The sequence below is a fragment of the Staurois parvus genome, unplaced genomic scaffold (assembly GCF_062004578.1).
Source record: "Staurois parvus isolate SC_StPar_1 unplaced genomic scaffold, SC_StPar_1.0 ptg000131l, whole genome shotgun sequence".
NCBI classification, from domain to species: Eukaryota; Metazoa; Chordata; class Amphibia; order Anura; family Ranidae; genus Staurois; species Staurois parvus.
Genome location: NW_028317927.1, coordinates 11,895,631 through 11,913,331, shown reverse-complemented (window position 1 = coordinate 11,913,331; position 17,701 = coordinate 11,895,631). Strand labels below are relative to the sequence as shown.

At 37.8% G+C, this 17,701-nt stretch overlaps 1 protein-coding gene across 20 annotated transcripts in view; it reads left to right on the top strand.

Moving 5' to 3' along the window:
• MBNL1 (muscleblind like splicing regulator 1) overlaps positions 1–17,701 on the top strand; it is a 262,308-nt gene that overhangs the window by 212,141 nt on the left and 32,466 nt on the right. For all 20 annotated transcript variants that reach the window (XM_089672623.1, XM_089672620.1, XM_089672619.1 and 17 more), the window contains 2 exons: positions 9,670–9,840; positions 13,080–13,280. In XM_089672623.1, the coding sequence (XP_089528749.1) occupies positions 9,772–9,840; positions 13,080–13,280 (270 nt within the window). In that variant the 5' untranslated portion in view covers positions 9,670–9,771. The remainder of the gene's footprint in view (positions 1–9,669; positions 9,841–13,079; positions 13,281–17,701) is intronic.

Genomic DNA, 17,701 nt, shown 5'->3' with positions numbered 1-17,701 from the left:
AGAAAAGGGATTTAAGTGACTTTGAACGTGGCATGGTTGTTGGTGCCAGACGGGCTGGTCTGAGTATTTAAAAAATTGCTGATCTACTGGGATTTTCACGCAGAACAATCTCTAGGGTTTAAAGAGGATGGTCCAAAAAAGAGAAAATATCCAGTGAGCAGCAGTTGTGTGTATGAAAATGCCATGTTGAGGTCAGAGGAGAATGGGCAGACTGGTTCCAGATGATAGAAAGGCAACAGTAACTCATATAACCACTCGTTACAAACAAGGTATGCAATACCAGCTCTGAATGCACAACACCTTGAATGCTGAAGCAGAAGACCACACTGGGTGCCACCCTTGTCTGCTAAGAACAGGAAACAGAGGCTACAATTCGCACCAAAATTGGACAATAGAATATTAGAAAAATGTTGACTGGTCTGATGAGTCTCCATTTTAGCTGTGACATTCAGATGGTAGGGTCAGAATTTGGTGTAAACAACAAGAAAGCATGGATCCATCCTGCCTTGTATCAACGGTTCATGGATGGGCAGCTGACAAATCTGTAGCAACTGCGTGATGCTATCATGTCAATATGGACCAAAATCTCTGAGGAATGTTTCCAATATTCTATACCATGAAGAATTAAGGCAGTTCTGAAGGCAAAACGGGCCCAACCCGGTATTAGGTGTATCTAATAAAGTGGGCAGTGAGTTTATATATATATATATATATATATATTGGATAAATATATATTCTTATTGATGATGGTTACATCAATATAATGTTTCTCTACCTTTCTAAAAATATGACTTGCAGGACAGTAGTGAGATAATACAGTTTGTAGGCAATATTAAATTACATGTTGTGACTGTGCAGACTAGTTTTCATGGTGCTCAGGTGGAAAATGTGCAGTTTTTCCATTTCATTTATTTTTACAACTGTCATTTTTCCACGCTGGTTTAAATTTTGATGACGATGCCCTGTTCAGGTCATTCATACCCCTGACATTTAGTACAAGAAGGCCTGTGGAGTAGCGCTTCACTTAAAGTGGTTGTAAAAACAATCAACATTGAAATGACCAGTCTATTTCACAAAGCATAGCAGCAGACGTCTGTCCCTAGTTTGGCCAAAAAAGGAGCAGCCAGTCATATGAAATCCTCTCTTCTTTCCTACAGTAAAAAAACTCGACACATGAAAAAAAATGTGTCGCCACACCCTTCTCCTGTGATTGACAGACTAATTAGGAGTCAGCTCCAGCCTGAGGAGACTGAGAAAACAGTTATCCCCATAAACACTGGGCATCATTTGAGGCACCAGAGACTGCAGACTTTCATAGAGTTGAACAACTGTCAGGAATTACTCAGCCAGCGGGACCCTGCTGATATTATGTGCTTATCTCTACTAAGGTAGGAGGAGTGGGATACATGCTTTCACAGGTCATCATTATCAACTAACTGGAGCCAAACAACCTCACACATATTTAACCCCACAGCTCCCAGGGAGGGAGCCGAGCAGAAGGATCACAACCCCTCAAAAGTTGGACAGATTTTACTGTAGTGCCCTATTTTCAAGTAACGTCCGATAGGTACACAGTGGAAGTGGCCAGTTATTTAGGGGTAATTGTGATCCTTCTGTTTGACTTTCTCCCTGGCAGCTGTGGGGTAAATCTGAGTGAGACCATTTGATAATGATGCCCTGTGAAAGCATGTTCCCCCCTCTTCCTCTGTTAGTAGAGATAAGCACAAAGTGTCAGCCCGGTCCACTGAGTAATTCCCGAACTTGGCTATTTCGGGAGTGATCTGTGTGGATGGCTGTGGAACACACATCCCCTTCTCTCATGTTCATGCATGAGACTCCTAATTAGTCTGCCAGTCACAGGAGAGGGGTCTGTGGCAACATAATTTTTTTTCATGTGTCGGTGTTTTTACCGTAGGAAATGAGAGAATTTCAGATGACTGGCTGCTCCTTTCTTGGCCAGACTATGGACAAATGACTTCTGTTCTTATGCTGTGTACGGTAGACTGGTCATTTAAATTTTGATTTTTTTGGGGTTTACAACCACTTTAAAACCTGTCAATCCAATTCAACCTGTGTGGGTGTGTGTGTGTTTATGTTAATACCATTTTCCAAATCTTTGTATATTGAATTTGCTAAGATCTAAGGCCTGGTTCACACCTATGTGTGTTGCAATTTGGGGGAAAAAAAAAGTCCCTGACCCTATCCAAAAACGCAGCAACTGAAAACACATAGATGTGAACGTGTCCCATAGGAAACTATGATAAATGGACTGTAGTGAGTTTCTGCAAAACTCAAAAAGCCCTAAAAAATGCTTACGTATGAACCAGGCATAATAGTTTTTTTTTTAAGTTAACAACATTACCTGCAGACACCACTACTGTGGAAACGAGTTCCACATCCTTACCGCTCTGACAGTAAAGAACCCTGTACTCAGCTTAAGTATGATACAAGTATGACATGTCATTTTGTCATACAATGTCAAATGTTGTCAAATATAGGGAGTAAGAAGTTACAGGGATTTATGTACATTGTGTATATATGGGATCTTATCCAGACACACACAATTGAGACTGCTGGTAGTGAACAAGGCTCAGCCAAAATGAAAACGCTCTTGTGAGATGAAGTGTGGCTTTTCTTGCTGAGGCCAGGGTCTAAAAAGCTGCATAATGCTGCTGTAATATAATTACACAAAGGCTGGTTGTTTAGCAGAGCCTGGGCTTTCAGCCTAAATGTTGTTGATGTGATAGCAAAAGAAAAACATCATATGATAGCCGTCTGTGCTTTCCCCTCTCGCTTTCATATTCCTACTGATTAAGTTTCTGAGCTACCCTATTCTGGCAGCAGCCTGACTCTTACCATCCTCAGAGTCCTCCCTTTGATTTTCTGGCATGCTAGGCATGACTGCGGACCAGTGCCCGTGATCACAGTTAGGATAAGTGGTAATTAAGCAATTATATTGAGTTTTTATTTCTTCTTCTGCTTGGAATATGACCTATTGCTTTCCAAGCAATCAATTTTAGATAAGTACTGTAATCACATATATTTTCCAATCATGGGAATTTGTATCAATTTTCTGATTACAGAATTGACCTAAATTTGCTAGAACTGCATTTCCTTGTGTAATAATCATCACACATAAGTATAACCTGGTGTTTCACATGTTTGTATATGGAACTGCAGAGACTGTGATACAGTCCAGGGCACGTATCTAAAGTGCATGAGCAGTGATAGGACTGATATAGAAAAGCAAACATACAGCAAGTGTTTGCAGGAAACTGTAAAGAAATGCTGTTTCTATGTTACCTATTGAGCTAAATAATACAACAATGAAATTGTGGGGACTGGAGCTTGGAAAAGAGAATGTATAGTGCTTTATATACACTGTATTACCAAGAGTATTGGGATGCCTACATTTACGCACAGGAACATTAATGGCCTCCCAGTCTTAGTCCATAGGGTTCAATATTGAGTCGGCACACACTTTGCAGCTATAACAGCTTCAACTCTTCTAGGAAGGCTGTCCACAAGGTTTAGGAGTGTGTCTAAAGGAATGTTTGACCAGAAGCGCATTTGTGAGGTCAGGCACTGATGTCGGACGAGAAGGCCTGGCTCGCAGTCTTTGCTCCAATTCATCCCAAAGATGTTCTATCAGGTTGAGGTCAGGACTCTGTGCAGGCCAGTCATGTTCCTCTACCCCAAACTTGCTCATCCATGGTCTTGGTATGCTGACGCCTTAAGTGTTCCCTATACTGGAACTAAGAGGCCAGGCACAACCCCTGAAAAACAACCCCCATCATAATCTCCCCTCCACAAAACTTTACACTTGGCACAATGCAGCCAGGAAAGTACCGTTCTCCTGGCAACTGCCAAACCCAGACACTTCTATCGGATTGCTAGACAGAGAAGCATGATTCGTCACTCCAGGGAACACGTTTCCACTGCTCTAAAGTCCAGTGGTGGTGTGCTTTACACCACTGCATCCGATGCTTTGCATTGCACTTGGTGACATAAAGCTTGGATGCAGCTGCTTGGCCATGGACATCCATTTCATGAAGCTCCCTACACACTGTTGTTGTGCAAATCTGAAGGCCACATGAAGTTTGGAGTTCTTTAACTACTCTGCACACAGCTGATGACTTCTGCTCACTGTGCACTTCAGCAAGCGCTGACCTTGCTCTGACATGTTACATGGCCTACCACTTCATGGCTGAGTTGCTGTTGCTCCCAGTTGCTTCCACTTTGTTATAATATCACTAACAGTTGACCGTGGAATATTTAGCAGCAAGGAAATTTCACAGATGGATCTATTGCACAGGTGGCAACCTATCCTGGTACCAAGTTTGAATTCACTGAGCTCCTGAGAGCGACCCATTCTTTCACAAATGTTTATAGAAGCAGTCTGCATGCCTAGTTGCTTTATTTTATACACCTGTGGCCATGGAGGTGATTGGAACACCTCAATCCAGTGATTTAGAGGGGTGTCCCGATACTTCTGGCAATATAGTATATATTTAGACTTGGTTCAGAGTAGTGCAATTTCAGATGCGACCTGAGTCACACAGAATTTCATGACAATGGAGATCACATTGGTTTCAGTGGTGTCCATTCACAACAATGCAGCACAACACAAAAAGGGAAAAGGGATCCTGTACCACTTTGGTGTGATTCCAGTGTGATTTGGGCTCCATAGACTTTAATGGAAAAGCACCAAAATCCAGATACATGCGATTTTGATGACGTATTCATGTGATTTCTGTACTTTTTAATCCCATCTACTTTCCCCTCCCATGCACATCCCTCCACAAACAAAGCTAATGAGGATAATAATAATAATAATAATAATAATAATAATAATAAGAAGAAGAAGGATAAGCGTATGTACTCACATTTTTATTGACCTGCATGTGTAATTGAAGAACTTTTCCTCATGTGCACAAATGTCATTGTACATGACCCGGAACTGGCCTCTCTCTTCCCAATTTGCAATGATTGGATGGATCCAGTATCTGTGCTTCTTCTTCCTCTGCTCCTCGACTTCTTCAATCAAAACTGTGGCAATAGGTATTGCCATGACCTAGGGCAGGGAAAACATGACTGCTTAACCACCACACAACACAAACAAGTAAATAAAAAGGAAGAGGATGCCTTTAATTTATGTAATGATAGATATGCTTGTGATTATGATTGTCCAAAAACCAAAAAATGCATCAAAATCGCAAACAAGATGCACTACATATTTGTACTAAACACTGGATCAAATTTCAGTCGCAGTAGTGTGAACCTAGCCATAGTCTTGATGATGACCCCAAATTGTGCGGACAGAATATGGAAGTGATATTACTCACAGTTGCACCCTTATATCTCCAAAATGCACAATTTGGTGACAAAATGGTCAAATTTAAATCTAGTCTGTGGTGGATAGGCAGTGACACACTTTATAAACCCCCCCAACTAAAACACAACCCATATTTAGGCACAAATCAGAAAATTTTAGAAAGAAAGCTAAGCCAACATAAATCTCAATAGAATATTCCCAGCTAAAAGTGGAGCAGGATGTTGTAAACTTCCATTAGCCTGAAACCTTGAAAGATCTTTTATTAGACCCTCTAGCAGAACAGTTTATAGCAGATACACACCCTAGTCTAGCTACTAGAAGCAAACTCTTTTCATAGTCCAAAGTTCCTGCTGTAATAAGGTTACATTCATAAAACTTGGTTACACTAAAGAATAAGAAAATAACAATCCGTTAGACACCAAACACGACTATATTTCAAGATCCAGCCAACGGACGGCACACTTTGTATCTCTTATGGAACACCTTGTGCATCTGATTTATATTATATTTGGTTTCTAACGAATTGTCATTTCATTCTGTGACATTAATATGTTGGTTGTTGGATTTTGGAATCTTGTCATCTTTACGAAAAATATGTAGTTAGAATAAATGTCTGCTGTAGCATAATAAAACACTTTAAAATCCTTTCAGTATATCTTTTAGACCCTTTGATTGGTTGTATTATGTTTGTACAGTCTTTTCAGGGATGGTTGCATCAGTAGCTCTCATCTAAAATCAGAACTATAAAAGGACTGCTGTGAGTCATTTATGAGAACCAGTGACTTTAATAAATTTGATTGTATTTACACTGCAAGTGAATTGGACTGTGCTAGATCCAAAGTCCGGTCAGACTTTACAAATTTGTTTCTTACTTTTACCATTTATTTTATTGTTTCTTATTGTCTGCTTTAGGACATTCTTTTTCTGAAAATATTTTCTTGCATTGGTTTTTGTTTTTTTTCATTAAAATAATATTTAGAAATTGTTAAATTGAATCTATCAGTGCTCTAAGGAGAGATAAAGAATGTATTGCCTCTTTGAAGAAAGTGAGGGATACAAACATTTCTTCACACCTGCATCAGTAGAAGCTGTGAATTGTACATGCTACTGTTAAAGCACATGGTGGTGGCTAATACTTATGTGTGTAAAGGGTTAACTATGATTTAACCTACCCGAGTGGCAACCACAGATTGTTGTCCTGCAAGCTGGAAAATCTCTATGCAGCATGAGGCTGTGTGAGTGTAATACGTCACACTTAACTCTTTTTCAAATGTTAACTGCTCTTCTGAAAGTAACCCTGTTTACATAATTAAGTAGAACTTGTTCATATTACAGAAACATCACAGTGACTTATACCATTCCATCCCATTTGTCTGCTCTATACGGCATCATACAAACATAAGACATAAGAGACAGTCTGAAAGCAATCAACTACTGATGTGACAGTAGTGTCATAGGTGCACTCTGTTCAGTCTGTTTATTTATAAATTAAAGATTTTTTATAAAGAGTAATAATCTGAAAATATCCAGTTAAAACATAAAAATGTAAAAAGACTTAAAAACATACATATTTAACACATAAGTTATAATTTCCCTTTTATACGTTTCAATATGTTCAAGAAATTCTGGGTTGAAGACCTCAGAGTGAAGAGAACAGGAAACGTTGCTCCTCCAAATTTAACCATTTGTGCTGTGAAGAGTGGGGATGAGCTGAACACACCTAGGTTTGGGGAAGTTTGGTTGAACAAATCAAAAGTTTGGATGCTGAATCGGAACACCATTGAACCAATTTTCTAAATTTTTAGGACTAATAGTCAAGGAATTGTCAAAAAAGTGCATTGGTTGCTGGACACTGCTCCCAGAATAATGTACCAGTCTTTTATTGAAAAAAAACCCCCGTCAAAAAGCCATCCTTATAAATCTAATTTCAAATATGATAAATGATGACGCTAATTATTGAAAAAAACTAATTGATACACCAACCTGCTCAGTCATGATGCATTCCCATAATAACCCTCTGGATTTGGAGCTTTCATTAGGTTTATATACAAGGGGGAAGGGATGTGATGAGATCACTTATCCACATTATTATGAACATATCCACAATTGGTCTGTATCCATGACAATATTTGGTTGGTGATGCCACAACCACCCCACCCTTTTGCTTACATGGCCAGGGCTCCCAGCCATTCAAGAATGGAGACAGTGACTTCACTGATTGTTAAGGATTTGGCAATCCCTACGCTCGCCAGCATCCTTAACAAGCACTGACAGTGAGAAACTGTCAAATTAGAGGTAGTAATTTAGCTATTATAGTGATGTTCGGCTCCTGTCAAACAGTCAAATATTCGAACATTCATCGAACACCCAAATAGCCAAGGTTCAATCTGAACTTGAACTTTAAGCTCATCCCTAGTGAAGAGGAAAGATAAACAGGACAGGTAATATAGAAGGCTCCTGGGATTTACAGTAAAGTAAAGTGATGACTAAGGGAGGGGATATTTTTCTCTTTGTACAAAATATATATATATATATATATATATATATATATATATATATTTTTTTTTTACATATAGCATATTCTTTTTGATGCTTTTTTAAAGAGCTTTTTGTTGCTTTCAGCTCATGTATCTGCCCTGTGCAAGTCAGAACACTTTATCATTGTTATTAACCTCCTTGTGCTGTGTGATAGATGAGCACACTGGTAATTTAGATGTGCTTTCAGACTAAAGACATTATTGCTCTGGGTGGGTATAGATTTTTTAGTCAGAAGTATTGCTTTTTTGGCTGGTTTCAACTACAGCATGACAAAGCATTAATGTCTTTTCAACATTACATTCACGTTCAGATATAAAGATGGCTGTTACAGTGATGAATCTCGGGAGTTCGGCCCTGGAATTAATTATTTTGATTTTTTGTAAATTATATTTTCAGATAGAGAGTAAAACAGACATGCTGCCTAAATAAATGTCTTAACTTGTAGATCTATAAAGGGAGCATAGGCAACCCTCAATAGTTCAGATATGTTGGAGGAAAGAACAGCAAGCACACTAAAAGTGGCCACATTCCTGGTTTAGGAGTGTAATCATGGATTCTCCAATACAAAACTTCCCCTGCAGGATTCATTACCCACACATACAGGATGGATTATGTAAGGGTCATACTCTGGATGTCATTAAGGCACAGCTCTGACTGTAACATGTTTTGGCACTTTCAGATGCTATGAATCAATATGCTGTGATATGAATGGAGCAGCAGTATAAGTACCCAATTCTAGGGGTCTTTAGCTTTATTTCTTATATCTTATCAAATTCAAAGTATGATTTCTGTATGTGCTTCTATTTACAATTTTGGTGTGTCTGTGATGTAATTAACTCATGATCTGATACATCTAAGGCGCCATGCACACTGGGTGTTTTAATAATGCTGGTAACGTTAGCTGTGTAAAGTCACGTTATAAACATGAGTTTTTAAGCATTTTTGTATTAGCGTTTAGCGGCATTTTGATGTGTTTTTTTTTTGTATTAGCGTTTAGCGGCATTTTGACGTTTTTTTTTCACGTTTTTTCACATTTGCGGTTTTTTAGCAAAAAAAGTCCAAAACTCTGGTTTACCACGATTTACTGCGCGTTGCCACGAATTTCAGTGTTAGAGTGTTTTTACAGCTAAAAAAACTCCTCTCGAAACCTGGGGTTTTTTCCAGCCAAAAAACATCCAAAAAATTACAGTCTGTGTGTGCATGGACACATAGGATAGCATGCTGGGGGGTTTACTGGCTGTAGAAAAAAAACGTCAAAAGCCAAAAAGAGCAACTGTAAAAACGTGCAGTGTGCATGAGGGCTAAATGTTGTTTATTTGGTTAGAGTAGTAAATAATAACTTTGTACAAACATTCATACATTTCGGACAAGTGTATAGATATATTGTACCATTTAAATTGATACCAAAGTGACAGCTAGCTGGGATAACCAGACAATATGTCAGTTACAAGTATGGACAATATTGTGTGATCACCTTATATGTACGGTAAATATATTCTGTTTTGATGGCTATATGTACCTTTTTCATTTCTGATTATTAATATTATTCAAGAGAGTTTTGCATAAACCTGCATAAACCAGTGTATATTTTTGTTTAGTACATACAGCATAGTACTTATTTATACATGCTATGCGGACAGAACAACCAGGTGACTTGCATTTTCAATTCCAATGTAAACAGCATTCAGATATACTTCAAGATAGAAAAAAGTATTTGTGTTCTCTTTTCCACTCCTACAAGCATACAAATATCACACCGATTTATACTGACAGTGCCTTGTTTTTCCTTCCCCAAGGGTCGCTGTTCACGGGAGAATTGTAAATATCTCCATCCACCACCACATTTAAAAACACAGTTAGAGATAAATGGACGGAATAACCTGATTCAACAAAAGAACATGGCCATGCTGGCCCAGCAAATGCAGCTAGCCAATGCAATGATTCCCGGTACTCAGCTGCAGCCTGTGGTAAGTACATCAGTGGGAAAGCTGTAATAGAACTTATTTCCTTTTTTATGTTTAACTGTGTGGACATCTATGTTTTTAACCGAGAATAAATACACATTTTTTAAATTGCCAGTGATGTGTATTTGTAAATGCACAACGTTAGGCAAACCAATCCATCTGCACACAACTGTCTGCACAGTCATTCCCTCTTTGCAATGTTGACCATGAGATCTGCATTCACATGAACACTCTCTGAGCCAGCTACAGTAATTCACAGTGATCACCTGACAATATTTCCATTAAAGGATACGTTCACTTTTAGTATCATGCTAAATGTTACACCCATATTTGGGGTAACAAGTAATATGTTTCTAAAGCAGCAATCCCACATCCCCCTAATCCCTTATTGTGACAGCAGAAGGCGAATCATCTTTCTGCACCGCTGTCACAATTTAAAAATAGCATGGCTATATAGGGTTCTGCCCACACAGCTGCGTCATTCATTCACTAGGCTCTGTAGGTTCTGTGAATGAATGAACTACAAGTCCCATCTTCCATCGCGGCAGATCACTTGTAGTTCTCAATATACTGTGACAGTGCTGGGGAGCACCCTCGTAGCTCATTGGTCTTCCTGTTCTTCAGAAACTGTCTGCTCGCACAGGAGGTATGTGCAGACATCTGTACTGTGAATCTGCAGGACCCTGACATTGTACATGTGATCTGCTCAGCAGGCTTCTAAGAAAACAAAATGTAAATGCACATTTTTTTTCTTGCAAAATAATGTACATTTATTATTATTATTCTTATAATTTTTTTACAAAAGTGAAGTTAGCCTTTAAAATTCCAATCTGCTTATTCTCATAATAAAACATTGAGTGGCAGACTCCTGTGTCGTGTCAAGTGTTCTGGAAAAGAAATCCAGAAAGTCTCCACATTACAATATGGTTAAATTTGAATTCTAACCAATGTAAAAATATAAGGGAACTCATTTATAAATACATAATAAAATCCAGTAAGTGGAATTTATTAAAACTTAAGCCACCAAAATCTGGAGTAGCTATAGCACAGCTACTCCAGAAAAAGAAAATTTTAAGTAATAAAGGCTTGCAATGGGTGGAATTAAAGTGTATCTATAACAAAAGTTTTTTCCTGGTGGCCAAAAAGCGATGGGAAATCAAATTTTACATTTGTCACCTAAACATGAAGTAAGGATACATCTATTATGTCTTTGGGGTGCAGTTTGAGTGGACAGTCTGGTTTTTGCCACATGGGCAAAAATCCCTCCCTTGATAGACGAGAAGTTTTTATGTAAATCATGGCTGATCAATATAGAAGAACTAGTCCAGTTTTCTTGTGGGGTGTTTCCATGCACGTATTAAATAGGTACCTGAAGCTGGCCAAATCTGGGTCTGTGGGTACATGTAGGTTGCAGTATTACACTTCACTATCACTTCTACCACTTCTATTAGGTTCTGTTTCAAACAGAATGCAGAAGTCAGTCTTCATCCTTAAACTGCAATGAATGCCCAATTTAGAAGCTAAATACTATGGTATGTCAGAATTAGACTGTGTGACTAATGACAAACGTTGTGAAGACATAAGCTACTGCTGGCATAAATGTTAAGGAAAAATTAGATTAGGCTATGACTGGGGGGGCTACTGATTAGTCTTACATGTTTAAAATAAAATTTAAAAAAAGTAATAAAATCCAGTATTATACTGTACTGCTTTGAGAGCATTTCCAGTCTCCATAGAAAAATCCATGAGCAAGCATTTTACAAAGGAACATTCGAAAAGGTCACCACAACTTGCTTCAGCTTTGTTTACTCCCCATGTGTCATTATGGTATGCGTAAAACATCACTACATCCCTAACAAGGATTTCAGTTGTCGGTAAACATTTCAGGATACCATAAAACACTTTTTCTATTAGACATTTGAATGACTCATTCTATATGTTACCATATGTAACTTTACATTGCTCTTTGCCTTATGAAATTAAATAGATAGTCTTGGTACATGTTTGCTTTAGTTCAGTTATTTTATTATGTTCTCTGTTGTTAGTTGCTTCAATGCTTTAAAGAGAGTATACTGTAATTTGGTTTTTGCTGTTCAGCTTTTGAGATCACACATACACATGCACACACACGTACCTGAGTGATTAGAAGTGGCACACTCCCTCCCAGTCTCTCTAGTTCACAAAACATTGTATAGACTACCCTTTGGAGACAGTCAACAACTGAGCAGCTACTGCTGGGCATGCTTATTAGAAAGTCATGAATGCTTTGCAAATGAGTCATGGTTGTAGCTTGTATAAAATGTCTGTTACGTGAAGGAGGATTTTATACAAATAATGAATACATAACATAGAAAATAGGTTAATTCATGTATGATATAGAAATAAAATGAACCAATGTCTTTAAATATTCCTATAGGCGTTGGTTTCCATGTTTATGTGTAGTGAAGAAAAAGGATACCAACAAATCCAACCATTTCTCCTGATTGTAAGGGATTAGATCCTAGCAACCAGTACCATCTGCCTTCTTATCCCATTTTTTCTATGGAGAAACCAGCTGTGAATATTAATTTAAGGGGGCCATAGGATCGTTGGGCCATTTTTTTTTAATCAACATTCACTAGTAAGGCATATTGGGAGAATCCTAAATAAGTTTCAGTCCACAGTGCCAGTTTGATCTCTATCTAACCCGCTCAGAATAATAGAAAACTAAACTAAAAACTAAAGATGTATAGCTTCCCAGGTGAGATTTCAACACTCCATGCCAATTTTTATATTTTGCATATTAAATTAAACAATTATGTCAAAATAGTGGTTGATTCACCGGAACTGATCTCCTCAGAGTTTCAACTAAATTATTACAAGCGATTGAGCCATATATCAGAACTTTAGTTTGGATGGAATAACTTTTAAACCCAATGGAATATGGATATTAGTGCTATTGAAAATAGAAAACTATAGCCATTAACGGCAAAGTCAGCTTGTTTGCAAAATAATAAACATGTATGTAAAACAAATGCATGTGTAATTTGTAAAAAAAAATGTTTATGTAATTATATGTAAGGAAGATACAGTATATGCACTATAAAATTGATCTTATATATCCACATACATAGTAGAAGCAATTATGCTGTCACTCATACTTCCAAAATGGCTGCCCCTACTGTGTATAAAAGATAATTCCACTTCAAGCAATTCATTGATTGTGTAGTCATCTCTTTTTTATAATGTACTGTCTTTTTCAGCCAATGTTTTCAGTCGCACCAAGCCTAGCCACAAGTGCAACAGCAGCCTTTAACCCATACCTGGGGCCTGTCTCACCGGGTCTTGTACCTGCTGAAATTCTTCCTACTGCACCAATGCTTGTTGCTGGGAGCCCCGGAGTGGCAGTGCCATCAGCTGCGGCAGCAGCTGCACAGAAGCTAATGAGAACAGACAGACTAGAGGTATGGCCTATTTATTTGTAATATCATTAAACATGTATTCATTACATATAAAATTTATGCAAGCCTCGCTCTCTGCTTTCTTGGTTAGCTGAATGAAACGAATAAACCCTGAAAAATAATATATACTGTCAGTGTCACAAAAATCCCAGTCAGGTAAAAAAGCTTGTTCATTAAGTCAGGTAAAAAAGCTTGTTCCTTAATTGTTAATCTTTGTGTTTATTAACTCCCAGTTTGCAATTAGGAGATTAAACAAAAGGATTACTCCTGGTAAACCAAATTACATGAAACTACAGTACATGTAATGCTGATTTCTGATGCATTTTAATTGATTTTCATTAGTGTTCTATTTTTCTTACTGTGAAAAAACCTAATGACTTTGGTTACCAGGTATTGACAACCGTTGTAAAATCAGCACAAATACTTTGAATTTGCAGATTTTATATAAACAATACACTGATGTGGATTTTAATGCCACAATAACAGTGTAACACAGAAAATGTGGATACAGTATGTTTCATATAGCTTATGTTGCCCATATGTTGCTCATAGCAACATATTAGGACCATGAAAGGATTATATTGGGCTTCTATGGTGCTATGGGCAACATATTCATATAAGTGGAGTAAAGGCATAACTAGAATACACACATAGCACCACCAGTAATTTCTGTGCCCCCCCCTTTCATTTATCATTAAAGCTATTGTTTAAATGAACAAGTAATGCATCATCTGGAAGACTCTGACACCAATCTCACATCCAATGCACTGAATTATGGATGATTTGTCAAATCAGTAATAAGCACACTTGTGCCAGTACTTTGGATGATAATCTTAAAAAAAAACCTCATTAAATCTCATTTTCGTTATGCTCTTCAGCAAATATGCCACATGATGCACATAAGCTAATGTTGTGTGTTTTCTTATGACTGCAGTTTTACTTTAGAGAAAATGTTCTATATAGTATAAATGCAGGATTTATTACTAAACCTTAGCTTATTTTACTTCATTGGCTTGATGTACCAAACACTTTTGGGGGAATTAAGAATACATTTGGCAGAGAACATTGTCAAGACTCATAAAACAGAATTGACATTCTATAATGTCTGTGCTAGCTAAACAGAGGGAGCAGGGCAAATACAGTATATTAACAAAATATATGACAGGTAATAATGGATACAGATGTTATGCTATCTGACGCTTGCAATGATTTTGGCTAAGCATTGCTCCAATGTGTGTTCTGACATCAGGCTAATCATTTTCCATTGACTACCAACTCTTTATGAAATATAGCAGCCAAGAACAATGATGTGCATTATCCCAATCAGAAATTAGCTGTAGTACAGCCAGAAGGGTATGCATATACAGGCTGATCTTTGTCAGTATGGTACCCAATTCAGGCATTACTTAGCACAGTTGGATGAGTGGTGGGATATCTGGGAGCCATGGGAGGCACACATTATTGCATGTAGAAATACACAAGATTGTTGGAAAATATATTCACACCTGGAGATGATCATTCTTTTTCATTCATAGGAAAGTTAATAAGTATTTACCTCTAAGGCTAAGTTAAGACTAGATTTGTTCAAAAGCGTTAGACAGGCGTTTGGGAAGCGTTTTTAACGCTCCTCAAATGCCTATAACAACTCTACACATGGCAGCATACAGTGCTGTTCACACTGAAGTGTTAGCATTGCGTAGCGGAAAAATTGATGACTCATGTCCAGTCAAGAGGAGTTTAAGCCTCCTATTCAAGTCTGTGGTGACCCTCCTCAAACTCCTGGCAGGCATTTCTGGGGTGTTTGCGAGGCGGTTGCAAGGCATTTGTGTAGCGTTAATACTATTAAATTTCATTGTAGGCGTTTGTGGTGTGGTTTTAACGCTTGGCAAATGCCTATCAAACACCTCAAAAACTCTAACAGGGCATTTGGAGAGCGTTAAAAACGCTTCCCAAACGCCTGTCTAAAGCTTGTCAAATGCTATAGGGGCGTAAGTGTTTGAAATTAGTCAAGTGTGAACGAGCCCTAACAGTTATTAGCATAGTTGTACAGAGGACAGCTGTAGATGGAAATGCATTCAAGGATGAGCAGATGTCTCACTGCCAGTTATTCATAGCAGTGTATCTGTCTATCTATGACCAACCTAATTTAAACTAGTAAAAGGCTGCTATTTCTGATGGACATCCTTGGCTTTTACAAAAAGAAAATGTTTATTTAAAAAGAAAGAAAGAAACCCATGCACCATATTGTGCTGAGAACAGTTAATGGCCCCAACTCATCGCCAACAACAAACTAAACGTTTCTTCAGCCATTTCATGCAGTGACTGATGACACACATGAAGGTTGATTTTATTTCCTTTGATCACTGTACATCATTGTTCTTCACACATGTTTAATCTTATAATGACCTAAATGTCTTAAATGAACCAAAAACGTATTAGTGTAAAGTATGCAAGAAACATTAATTCTGCTGTCTTCTGGTGCCTCCAGAGAGCGTTCACCAAGTTAATTGTGCATATGTTTTTGATGCTAATGCCATGGAGTGGTCTTCTATGCCCTTGCCTTTTAAGCTTGTTGGTGTTAAGAGGGAGCTCATTAAGTCTTTCTGCCTTCATCCACTCTTTATCAGGAAGCAGCCTGCTCTCACTCCTTTCATGTACATTTTTCTTTTTCCAAATCTCATATTATCATAACGCTTTTCCTTGTAACGCTAGGTTATTGTTTCTTCTGCATAACCATATCCCACCAGTGGATCATTTGTCTGTGTACTCACCAACAGCTCTTTCTAATGCAGCATATCCATCAACCTTTTCTCTTGCTGTCATGTCTTCTTTCCTGACTGGCTTGCGGAACATATGTGAGAAGTTCAGTATTTTCACAGGACTTCATCCCTTTTTTTTCTTTCCTTTGTCACATTCCTTCCTTCTCCTTCATCCTTCTTTTTTAACAAAGTGAGTAAAGTCTTCATTGATGAAATGTTTTCACTATCAAAATAAATATCAAAGAACATAAATAATTGGTGCTTTAAAGAGGTTAGTCAACCCAAAACTGGTTAGTTATACCATACCATATTTGGCTATGGACTATGAGTTTTCTGCATGTGGTGTACCCACCTGCTGCAAACTCTTACAAAGTTCCACTCTGTTAAGGTATGCATTTATATTGCATTACAGAGAAGGAGACCCACCTGACATTGCTGCTTGAGTGTGACTCCACAGTGTGGAAACACATCAAGAACCCCATATAGGATATCTCTCCACTAGATTCTCCAAGAGATGAAAACATATTTAGCTGGTGATATGTCACACTATTGTTTATGTATAGATAAAATATAAAAATATCAGTATTGTGTGGACTGATTCTATACATCAATGTCAAACAGACATGGTTTCCACCTTCAAGCAGTGGAACACTGATACATTGATAATTTATTCTTGGATTCAATAAGACAAGATTAAACATGCCATAAACAAATAATGTTAGAAAACATGGGTGTACATTCAGACACTTAAAGAATGTGATATGGGTATTGTTCAAGTATAGCGATAATGGGCTTACAGAACTAAGGCAAGCCATAGATTACACAATTTTCTTTCCTTCCACCAGGGGTGGAAGGAAAGAAAATCTGCCTGTTGATGGGGGAATTGCTTGATTTCCCCATCAACACAGTCAGTGTTGATGAGGGAATCCCTCCTGCAATGCTATTATGTTCTCTCAGTGGGAGCCTTCATTGCTGGTAGCTATAGACACTGGCTGTAATCACATGCAAAAAATCCAACAGGCAGGTTGTACTGAAGTTAATTGATGGATCCACTTCAGAACAACCACCCTGCCCATAGATGGATTGAATTTTGAAGGGTCCCTGCTGAACCGGCCAAGATTCGATCCATCTATGGCTGGTTTTAGTGTCTTCTCCAGACTGCCCTCCTAATGGAATGTTTCAGAATATGGCACAGGAAAAACATGGCTCTTCCTTAGAATCTGTATTGTACATTCTATATTGTATAGTCCACAGAAGCAATATTGTAAATGCTGAGTATTTACATTAGATTAATTCACATTGATGAAACCACAGGTACAATGGTAGAATCTTTCTTTTATTATTAAATGTGTGACTCCAAGTGCAGTGTGATCACATTTAGTAATTAGGAGTCATATTGTGTGGTCCTATCAATATTTTGCCATCACATTATTAGGTGACTCATGGATCTTACGCCTTTGTAGTCTTTGTAGCATTAAACACAAAATATGTAGTTCATTTGTAGAAAGATAAGTCCGCCATTAATAAACCCTTTATGTTCATATTAAATCAATAACTTAAAGGAAAGCAGCACTTTACATGTTTACAGAAACAGACATTATACACAACATATACGATATATGTATACTAAATAAAGTAAAATATTTCTGGAAAGGTAGCATACAT